Source organism: Ochotona princeps, chromosome 15 (genome assembly GCF_030435755.1).
Source record: "Ochotona princeps isolate mOchPri1 chromosome 15, mOchPri1.hap1, whole genome shotgun sequence".
Taxonomy (NCBI): domain Eukaryota; kingdom Metazoa; phylum Chordata; class Mammalia; order Lagomorpha; family Ochotonidae; genus Ochotona; species Ochotona princeps.
In genome coordinates, this window is record NC_080846.1 from 16970238 (window position 1) to 16980358 (window position 10121).

Here is a 10121-nt window from a genome sequence, read left to right on the forward strand (position 1 = left end):
CTGACCTGCAACCACTGTCCTATGCTACCTGCTATTGTCCTATTCTGCCAGGCATCTAACAGATGGAGAATGTCCCAGCTGAAGCCAGCCATTATGCACCTGGACCCTCTGAAAAAGTCTGGATTCTCCAACAAGCCTTAGAAGTCAATTTCCATAATGCATTTTTTTTCTTTATGCCATTTGTATAAAATACTATGGCAAAATTGCACTGTAATTATCTTTATGGTTGGTGCATACGGCTAGAGGAGAGGATGCTATCCAGATATAGCTGCCCTAGTAATTATCCGGCCGTCTAATGAGAGCAAGATGATACAGCCAGCTCCGGGTAATCAGCGAGTTACAGTTATTATAGCTCTCAGTACCCTGTCGTCCAACACTAAATGGGGGTCCAGACACCCCCCACCCCCAGTCCCAAGGAGTCACCATGCCTAGGCAGTGTCATTCAGAGGTCTAGGTCCAGCCACCCAGAGGTCCAAGAGTGAGAGGCAGGGACTCAGGAAGAGAGGCAGGAGTCACTGCTCCCCAAAGCTCCCCAAGGCTCCCCAAGGTGTTCTGGGCGGTTCCCCACCCCCAGTCCATTTCCTAAGGAAGCTGGTTAGAGCAGCATCAGTGGTGTGTGTGGGAAGAGGGTGTCAAGGAGGGAGGCTCTGTGTTTTGACTAGACGCTTCCCGGGGGACTGTCACACACTGGCATGCAAGGGAGGGACCTGTCAGCCCACTTGGGGGTGGAGAGGGAAGTGTCACGTGGCTCCCAGCAGGCAGACCAGAGCTGCTGGAAGCAGGAGAGGAAGCTGTGTGGGTGCAGGGGGAGCAGGACACTGCGACACCTTCACTCCCACCCGGAAGGATGTTGATCTGGGCATGTACCCCTTTACTGCCCCAACAGGTGCCGGAAACACTCACTTTTCACACAAGGGAACTGAGGCACACAAGGGTTGTAGAATTTGGCCCAGGGGACAAAGCTAGAGAATGGCAGGCCTAGGGATGTAGTTCAGGTCATGGCTCTCTCCAGGACCCTGTGCAGATTGATGGGGGTGTGCACACCCTCCAGCTACCCCCACCCCCTGTTAGATGTCAGAGTTGCTTGCATTTCTTCCCCCCTTGCCCTGGACCTGGCAGCCTGGAGTTCTGAAGGTGCAGACCGCTGAGAAGGCAAATGCCGCACTTGCGCACTGCAGGTGGCACCTGCACTGGTGTGAGAACAATCTCTCCATCATCAACACAGCTCACAGGGCACCCCCAGCTAGATCAACAGATGTTGCCCATCCGAGAGGAACCATGGGAGAAGTCCCTCTCCACTGCTCATCCTCCACTCTGCCCAGCACTGCTCACTCCTCTTCTCTGCTGGACAGTTACTTGAGGAAGGTGACAAAAGGGATAGGCCTCATGGCTACACAACAGGCCTCCACGTGTATCTCTGTAACCAACAATGTGCACTCGAGGACGAGTCTGTGTGTGTGAATGTCTGTGAATGTCAGAGGAAAGACGGAGGTGGCAGCCTTCCCTCAACACACACACATGTACACACATGCATACAGATTCATGTGTGAACACATGTACATACATACATGCACCCTCCCAATACATTTGTGCATGCCGTATATGCAAATGCACACACACACACTCCTCACCTCATTCTTCACTGGGGAGATACTTGAGGGTTTCAAAGCTGGACACCTTCTCTTCATTCATATCAACAGAAGTGTCTGTGGCAAAGCAAAAAATTCAGCTAGGAGAGGGTTTTCTGAACGTGACCTTAACCTTGACCCTATAGCTAATAGGGGAGTCTCAGTAGAAGACATGGGCCGGGGAAGGGAGTGGAGGAAGAGAAGGAAGCAGGACCCCCCCCCCATCCCTCCCTCCCTCTCGGTCACACTGGGACTCTCTCCTAAATGGCTTCCCTGCTCTGTGTCCAAGGAGGGTCTGACTGCAGGAAGAAGGGGCCATGGAACTCCGCCGCCCTCCTCCACTCGGCTGTGTCCCCACCAGTGCTCAAACCCTTCCTTTGGACCTCCACAGCCCGCTACCTGGCTGCATGTTCCTCTTGCCCATGAGTCCCACAAAGAAGTCATGCATGTCTCCTGCAAAAAAAAAAGGGGGGCCTGTGTTATCTATCGGATGATAGGGACAAGAGGGGGATGCCGCTCCCAGACCCATGTTTCTCTCGCCACAGCCTGCCAACCCACTGCTAGCAGGTGGATCCTCTAAGCCCACTCCCTCCACCCACTCTTGTCTCCTGCCTGTCTTTCCAGAATTCTCTGTCCCCACCCCCAGACAAGTACCTGGCTTTGCTACCACCAGGAGCCTCCCAGACTGTAGGTTTCCAGTGACCAAGCAGGGATGGAAGAGTTTGCCCTCCACTGTCCCCTACTCACACCTGTTTTCCCCTGCCTCCCTGTGGCCTCTCCCAATGACTGAGGCTGTAGCTGGCATATCGTCTGTGCCAGTTGGTGTGGGGCTGGCCAAAATGACCCCTGTGCCCAGGACACTCTGGGAAAGTAATCAGCAGACACAGGCAGAGAAGGGGCTACTCACGTTTCTGGGGAGATGAAGCCACTGCCTTGGGATCTGTAAAGTGGAGAGCAAGTATGAGAATGGGGAGTGACGATGAAAGCGGCAAGGCTTACAAGGGGGTCAGGTCACAACCTCACAGCATCATTAAAAGTGAGGGGAGGGTCTTCCCAGGCCTGTCTGATTTTCAGGATGCCGTCCCCACCCTCGCTTCCCTCCTGGCCCCATCTCCTACACCCGGGGTGGGGGCCGCTTCCTACCCATGCTAGCCTTGCCCAGCACGCGGAGCAGTTCCTCCAGAGAGAATGAACGGCCAGAGTGAAGTCTCCGCAGCACAGAAGATGGAGGCCATGACTGCAGATCTGCATCCTTCCAGGGCAGAGAATGAAAAGGGGGACTTGAGAGGGGGAGGCCACCACCCAGCTCCCAGCTACTCCCCACTCCCCTTTGCTGAGCCCCGCCAGCCTTCTTCCTTCAGGGTCTGCTCCATTGTACAGTGGCCAGGAAGCACATGCTCAGGGATAGCCATGGGACCAGTGGGCTACACGCACAGACCCTGCTTTCTGCCATACACCTGCTGCCGCCATGGGCATCTATGCTGTATACAGCCTTCCCCCGCCCCACCTCTGCCCAGGTTTGAGAAGTCCTGGCAGGGAAGACACTGGACATCCTGGCTACCTACCCCACCCACTCACCCAAGCATGCAGGCACTGTCCCTTGCGGTCCCTGCCAAGCTCCTACCCACTGCCCACCTCACTGAAAAGGGTCCCAGGGTCTTTCCTCCCTGGCACATCAAGGAGCCAGTTTGCTCAAGGATGTGGTTGTTCCACTCAGTGTGGGAGCCATCAAACCACCCCATCCTGCTTCCCAGGAGCAACCAATCAGACAGAGCAGGTGTGCTCTGTTCTGCGCTCCTTGGCTGAGGCACAGACAGGACTGGGCCCTGGGTGACCAGGGCACACCTGCACGCCAGAGACAGCCCCACTCTGTGCTATCCTGGGGTGGCTTCACTCCATCTGTCTTCTCCACAGCTTTCTACATCTGTTTCTCTCTCTCCTCTCTCTTTCCACCCTGGATCTAGAATCTCAGAAGCAAACTCAGGGTGGCACCCCTGCCTCCCTCAGGGGTTCTTTCTTGTCTTCTGCAAGGGGACGTGTTTCTTAGCAACTTGGGCACAACCGCAAGCACATCCGGTTAACTGCAGCTGCAATGACCATGATGTGGGGCTTCTCACCTGGAAGCCCACCAGAGCCTGCCACTTCAGGACCTAGGCATTTCGGCACCCTGCTGTGCACACAGACAGTGGCACTGACCCATGATGCCCCCGGTTGCCTGGCCACACATGTGTCCTACCATCTTCTTGCCCCCAATTTCCTGTCCTCTCCACACAGACACTCACAAGGGAGATGAGACAAGAGGAAAATCCAGGAAGAACAGAGGAGACATCCTGTTGCCCGAAGTCCCATAACAGGTACGTCTCAGAGACACCTGTATGGCTCCTGACACAGGCCAGCAGCCCAGCCCTGGCACTCTGCATGCTTTGGGGATGGTTCTGGTATTGGGGATTTGGCACAACTGTTGCCACCTGCCAAACTGCCCTGGTGTGCATGCTCCCCCCCCACACACACACACTGCCTCTCTTAGCTGCCAGGGCAGCCCCTCACCCCATATTCCCCAGATTGTTCCAAAGCCCCGCCCACCACCTGTAATGAGATGCTAAACGGATCCCAGTTGCACAGTCTGTTGGGCTGCGCACACTGACTTTGTACTGAGTCCCACCTGCAATCATCCTGAAAGCATTTGCGCCGAGGTAATTGCTGTCATTTCAAACCCCTGAAAAGACTTCCTCCCTGCACACACCCTGCCCTCCCTGGCCCCCGATCCTGGCACATCCTACTCTTTTTCTTAGGAGAACTTGGGATAGCTGGGCGCAGCCTGGCTTTTGGCTTTGGGTTTTTTGTTTGTTTCTTTGTTTTCCTGCCCTGACCAAGCAGAGGCTAGAGCTGGACAAGGGAGAGGAGTCAGGAGGGGCAGGGGTTGGGATCTTAGACATGGGAAGCACATGAGCAGAAGCAGGAATGTATCTGCACTTTGAAAGGAATACACACACGCTATGGATAGAGCAGCACACAGATGTCCACACACACTGGGCCAGGTCCCACCCAGCCACCAGTCACCAGCCAACCCAGCAGGCAGGGCTCCTTTCCTCCTATACAAAGGCGCAAAGTCACACAGACATGCCTACGGTCTCAGAAGATCCTCTGAGACAGCAGGAAGAGCCAAAAGGCTCACAGACCCCAGAGATCTGGATGGCCACTACTGCAGAACCCACACAACATCCTCCCACCTCCCCACTGTGGTTGTCCCAACAGGCCCCGCACCAGGGGCCCAGGGATGGTGTTCCCAAGGATTCTACCAGGGAGCGCCTTCCTTACCTTGCTGCTGCCCCGGCGGGTCAACATCTGCTCCTCACAGGCAGCCCCACAGCAGCCAGCCAGGCTGAGAGCCAGGATGAATGCTAACAGCAGGGAATGTCTCATGGTGTCTGTGGGGACAGAGAGACAGGACATGCCGCAGAGGAGGGAGACTGAACAGGAGGTTAAAGGCAGGAGACAGTGGGGAGCAGCTGCCTTGCTGGAACCTGCTCCCACGGCCCCCAGCTCTCACACCCAATCCCTGAGCTGGAGAGAGCAGGAAGACCCCTAGTCGGGGCCACTGGCTTCCCAGGGTGTTATATGCCAAGCTTGGAGAGATCTACTGGCCACTCACACATCAGTCTGATGTTAGCTTGAGGGGTTATCCTGGATGCGCTCCTTCAGTCCTGGGTGAATCCCCCAGGCAAGAGGGGTCAGGCAGCAACTTCCTGGTATGGAAAGTCCACCCTCTGCATCCACTGGGCTCCAAGCTCTCCCAAGCTCTTCACCTCCAGGCACTTGCTGCTCACTGTCCCCACACTGAGATGACCGTCCCCTCCCTTCCCTGGCCTCCCCGGACATGCAACCTTCTCCTATTTGTGCCTACCTGTAAAGCCACTCCAAACCTGGGACCCTGATAGACTGTCCAGCAGGAGCAGGGAACCAGCTGGGAGTATCACCAGCCTCCTCAGTGCACACTGCTACTGCCGCTGCTACTGCTGCTGCTGTGAAAAGACGCCGAATGGAGGGGACCTTGGAAGGTGGCTGAAACTCAGTGCCAGCTCCCTGATAAAGGCTCTGGGAGGGTCTGGGGGAGCCAAGGGGAGGGGCTGAGAGTCACCAATCCCAGGGTGGCTGGATGAAATAGGGGTGGGGATGGAGGGGGGAAGAAGCAGGCTGCAGACAGCAGACACACACATACACACACACATACACAGAGCAGTGAGCTGAAGTTATTCAGCAGTCCACTTCCCAGCCGTGCCTGAGCTGGGTTTCAGGGATCGTCGTCTGGGGCTGGTCGCAGCTCAGCAGTGTGGACCCCAGGCCTACTCTCCCTCCTTGTTCAGCTCCTAGCTCTCTCTAGTTCTTCAAATCTTTCAGCTGGACTAGCAGACTAGCAAGCTGGGATGTGCCCCTTATTGATCCCCAGTGCTCATGTATACCTTCTAGAGCTTTCCCTGCTGCCAGACCCAGCAACCTCCAGGATCTGTCCAGCCACCAACCCCCACCCCACCAGTGCCAGGGCCTGTCTGTCTTCCATTCCTCCTGCTATCATCGAAGGGAAGGGAAACAGAACATGAAGTCGGGGCTGTCCTGCCCTCTCCCCGCCCTGCCCCAGCACCCACCAGCACTGATTTCTAAGTCTGATGTGAAGGGCTTATCTGTCTACCTGCCCAGGGAAGGGGCTGAGGCAGGGTCAGCATCATAGCTGGACTCAGAGGCAAGGAGACACACCATGGGAGCTGCAAGGCACTTCAGCTCGGAGGGATCTGCTCATTTCCATCACCGCAGCTCTATAAGCTGCCAACATTCTTGGATTTCCAATGAGGAGCCTGGAACCCAGGAAGTTTGGTCGCCTACTCCTGCACACACAGGAGGCAAATGACCAGGGAGAAAAGATCCACAAGGCCAGGGTTCCCTCCTAGAGGCTTGGAGATTCGGGACCCTCTCCTGGGATAGATTGCTGATGCTCATCAAGGCCTTCCCCAACCACTGCATCTAAAATTATTCCAGATGGGCCCGGTATGGTACCCTAGCAGCTAAAATCCTCGCCTTGCATGTGCCAGGATCCCATATGGGCACCAGTTCTAATCCCAGCAGACCCACTTCCCATCCAGCTCCCTGCTTGTGGCCTGGGAAAGCAGTCTAAGATTGCCCAAGGCCTTGGGACCCTACACCCACATGGGAGACCTAGATAAGTCTCCTGGCTCCTGGCTTTGGATTGGCTCAGCTCTGACTATTATGGCCGCTTGGGGAGTGAATCAGCGGATGAGAAATCTTCCTGTCTCTCCTCCTCTCTGTATATCTGACTTTCCAATAAAAACAAAATAAATCTTTTTAAAAATAAAAAAAATTATGCCAGAGTTGGCATTGTGGCATAGTAGTTTAAGCTGCCATCTGCGACACTGGCATCCCATATATGCACTGGTTCAAGTCCTAGCTGCTCCACTTCCAATTCAGCTCCCTGATAATGTGCCTGGGAGAGCAATGGAAGATAACCAAAATGCCTAGGCGCCTGCCACCCACATGGGAAATCCAAATGGCATTCCAGAGTCCTGGATTTAGCAGTCCACAGCCATTTGACTATTTGGGGAATGAAGACACAGTAGATGAACAATTTCTCCCTCTCAACATCATTGCCTTTCAAATTAATAAATCTTTAAAATAACTTCAAAATTATGGGTCCACGTTGTAGTACAGAGAGTTAAGCTGCCACTTGTGACATGGGCATGTTGTATCAATGCACCAATTCCAGTCTTGGCTGCTCCACTTCCAATCTATCCCCCTACTAATGTGCCTGGGACGATGACCCAAGTACTTGGGATACCTGCCACACAATGGGAGACCTAAAAAGTTTCTGGCTTCTGTGGCCCAGCACCATGGCCTAGCATCTGGGATCCCATATGGGCACCGATTCTAATCCCCGCAGGCCCCACTTCCCATCCAGCTCCCTGCTTGTGGCCTGCGAAAGCAGTCGAGGACGGCCCAAAGCCTTGGGACCCTGCACCTGTGTGAAAGACCCAGAAGAGATTCTGGCTCCTGACTTTGGATCAGCACAGCACCGGCCATTGTGGTCACTTGGGGAGTGACTCATCAGATGGAAGATATTTCTCTCTTTCTATATATGTCTGACTTTCCAATAAAAATAAATAAATCTTAAAAAAAAATCCCTGGCTTCTGGCTGTGACCTGAATCAACCCCGGCTGTTATGATCATTTGGGAACAAACTAACAAATGCTTTCTCTCTCTCTCTCTCTCTCTCTCTCTCTCTCTGCCATCTCTCCCTCTATATGTCACTCTGCCTTTCAAATAACTTTTTAAATTATTTCATATACACCCCTCCTGTTTCTTTTTTCTTCTGGCACTCACCATATCCAATATGTTGGTTTGCTTTATTTACTGTCCCTCTCCCGCACACCTGTCCCAACTACAGTGACTGCTCAGAGACCACTAGGGTAAGGATTTGGTTGTGTCCATCATGCACTGGTGTATCTCATGCCCTACATAAGCTGGCATGCAGTAGGTACTCAATAAAATGTTTATAGTAACCCAAAGGGAAACACAGACATACTTTTACATCTAGATCAAACATTCCTCCTCCACACACTAGAGTTGGTGGAGTACCCTCCCTGCTCAGGACTTGGCCACCCTGCCAGAAATCACTGTACCAACACAGGGCCCCATGTTCACCCCCGAGTGAAGGCAGCAGCTGAGTCTCAAGGTCTGTTTATTGTGGGAGAAACTAATGGAGCCTCATTAAAAGCTGCTCATTACCCAGCTAATTACAGGACTGTCGGAGGCCGGGCGGCCACTGGCCAGCACTTGGCGACAGGAGGAACCAGAATGGGAGGCTGTTTCCATGCAAATGCCATGGCTGGCTCAGTCCTTTGAGAAGCCTGGGTGGGCATCCTTCCAGTTGGACCCAGCCGGCACCCTCCTCCTGGCCTACTCCACCCATCAAGAGAGGGAAGCAGAGGTGGGTAACGGGGAGCAGGTGGCAGACCAAAGGCCAACCGGGAGTCTGATATGTGCACCAGTCCCCTCCCTCAGCCACCCCTCCTTCCCTGCACCCAGCTCCCCAGTCCTGGGCTAGGGGAAGCAGGGCCTCAGCAAAGGTCTGCCATGAATAATGCCCTTTGATGATCCAGCATCTTGCAGAGGGGGTGGGCATGGGGGTGGCAGGGAGCACTGATCGCCCCTTGATCTTGGAGATTAGTAAAGACTTGAAAGAGCTGGTAGGGTGACTTAGGTGGGGTGGGGCAGGAGGGGGCGTGGCAGGCTAGAGCATCCCCACTGGACTATATGCAAATGGCATGTAAAGTGGCGCTGCTGCTTGGACTTCAGTTCCTGGCAGATGTTGTCACATGTTCCCCCCCACTTCTCCACCCCCCGCCCCAGCAGGCTGCCCAGCTGCACCTTCCGCTGCAGACCGTCACTGCTGGTTGCTGGGGAGGTTTGGGGGAGACCAGAAGAGGTGTCTACAGTTTTGCTGATAGGAGATGGAGGGGAGGGGCAAGGTGCTGGCACACATTGAGATGACTTGAATGTGTCCACCCTGGACACTACATGTGGACTCTCTCAACACCCAGCATGGCTGGGTCAGGGCTTATAGGAGAGACTTGAGGGAAACTTCAGCAAGTGATGAACAGAGGGGAGCAGCTTCCACATCCTACCACATCCTGCAGCCAGGACACATGGGGTTAGGGGCACAACAGACCGAACAGACACGAAGAGCCACCCCCCACCACCACTCAGCAAGAGCTGGTGCAAACCATGAGCTGCTTGGGTGCCGCCCCGGGGGTTGGGTATCCAGGATGGCTGTGATCCTCTGGCTCTGTGCAGGGCTGAGAGAGGAGGGGACTGGGGCCAATTCAAGCTTGTCATACACAAGTGGAAACTGAGTCCTCACAGACTCCAGCAGATGAAAATGCACATTCCTGGGCCCAGGAAGGGAAAGACAAAGGGCAGGTGGGAGGGCAGATGAGAGGGGGGTACCCACCCTTCCATGAAGTAGCACCCCTACACAGGGCTCCTCTTGGCCACGAGCCCCGGCCCTGAACCCACCCCCGACCTGAGAGCTGCCTCCACCCTGAGGGAAAGGAAAAAGCAGCCCGGGTAGGAGCAGCTGCATTTTCTGCTGAAATTGCTTCTGAAATGACCAGACACTTCACCAGGAAAGTGACGACAATTTGGGCCGTGGGAGCAGGAGATGAGGCAGAGAGCGGGGGCGAGTCACTCAGGTCACCAACCCCTGCTCAACCAGACAGGATCTTCTCGGCCTGATTCGGAGACGAGGTCAGCTGTCCCGGATGGGCAAGAGGCCAGTCAAAGCCTGAGCTACCCTGCCCGGGGACACGAAGCTCTGCAGGACAGGCTCCAGCCCTCACCCCAGTGGCCACGTGTGGAAGAATGCTCAGAGCTTGTGCTCAGAGAGCATTTTCATCTGCAGCCAGGGAGAGAAGTTAATCAGGGCTC

At 54.8% G+C, this 10121-nt stretch overlaps 1 protein-coding gene across 1 annotated transcript; it reads right to left on the reverse strand.

The window, feature by feature from the left end:
• Positions 1-1992: 1992 nt before the first annotated feature.
• Positions 1993-5794, reverse strand: TAC3 (tachykinin precursor 3). The gene is made up of 5 exons (XM_058673761.1): positions 5533-5794; positions 4947-5056; positions 2772-2880; positions 2536-2568; positions 1993-2081 (listed from the first exon to the last, which is right to left on the reverse strand). Exons 2-5 carry the CDS (start codon positions 5049-5051, stop codon positions 1993-1995), a joined length of 336 nt encoding a protein of 111 aa, XP_058529744.1. The 5' UTR covers positions 5052-5056; positions 5533-5794.
• Positions 5795-10121: the final 4327 nt, after the last annotated feature.

Excerpts from the sequence above, each read along its gene's own strand:
- TAC3 (XM_058673761.1), bottom strand. The coding sequence starts at position 5,051 with ATGAGACATTCCCTGCTGTTAGCATTCATCCTGGCTCTCAGCCTGGCT. Across the intron at positions 2,881-4,946 it reads CCCGCCGGGGCAGCAGCAAG|GATGCAGATCTGCAGTCATG; the intron begins GTAAGGAAGGCG and ends CTGCCCTGGAAG. Across the intron at positions 2,082-2,535 it reads GGCTTCATCTCCCCAGAAAC|GAGACATGCATGACTTCTTT; the intron begins GTGAGTAGCCCC and ends TTTTTTTTGCAG.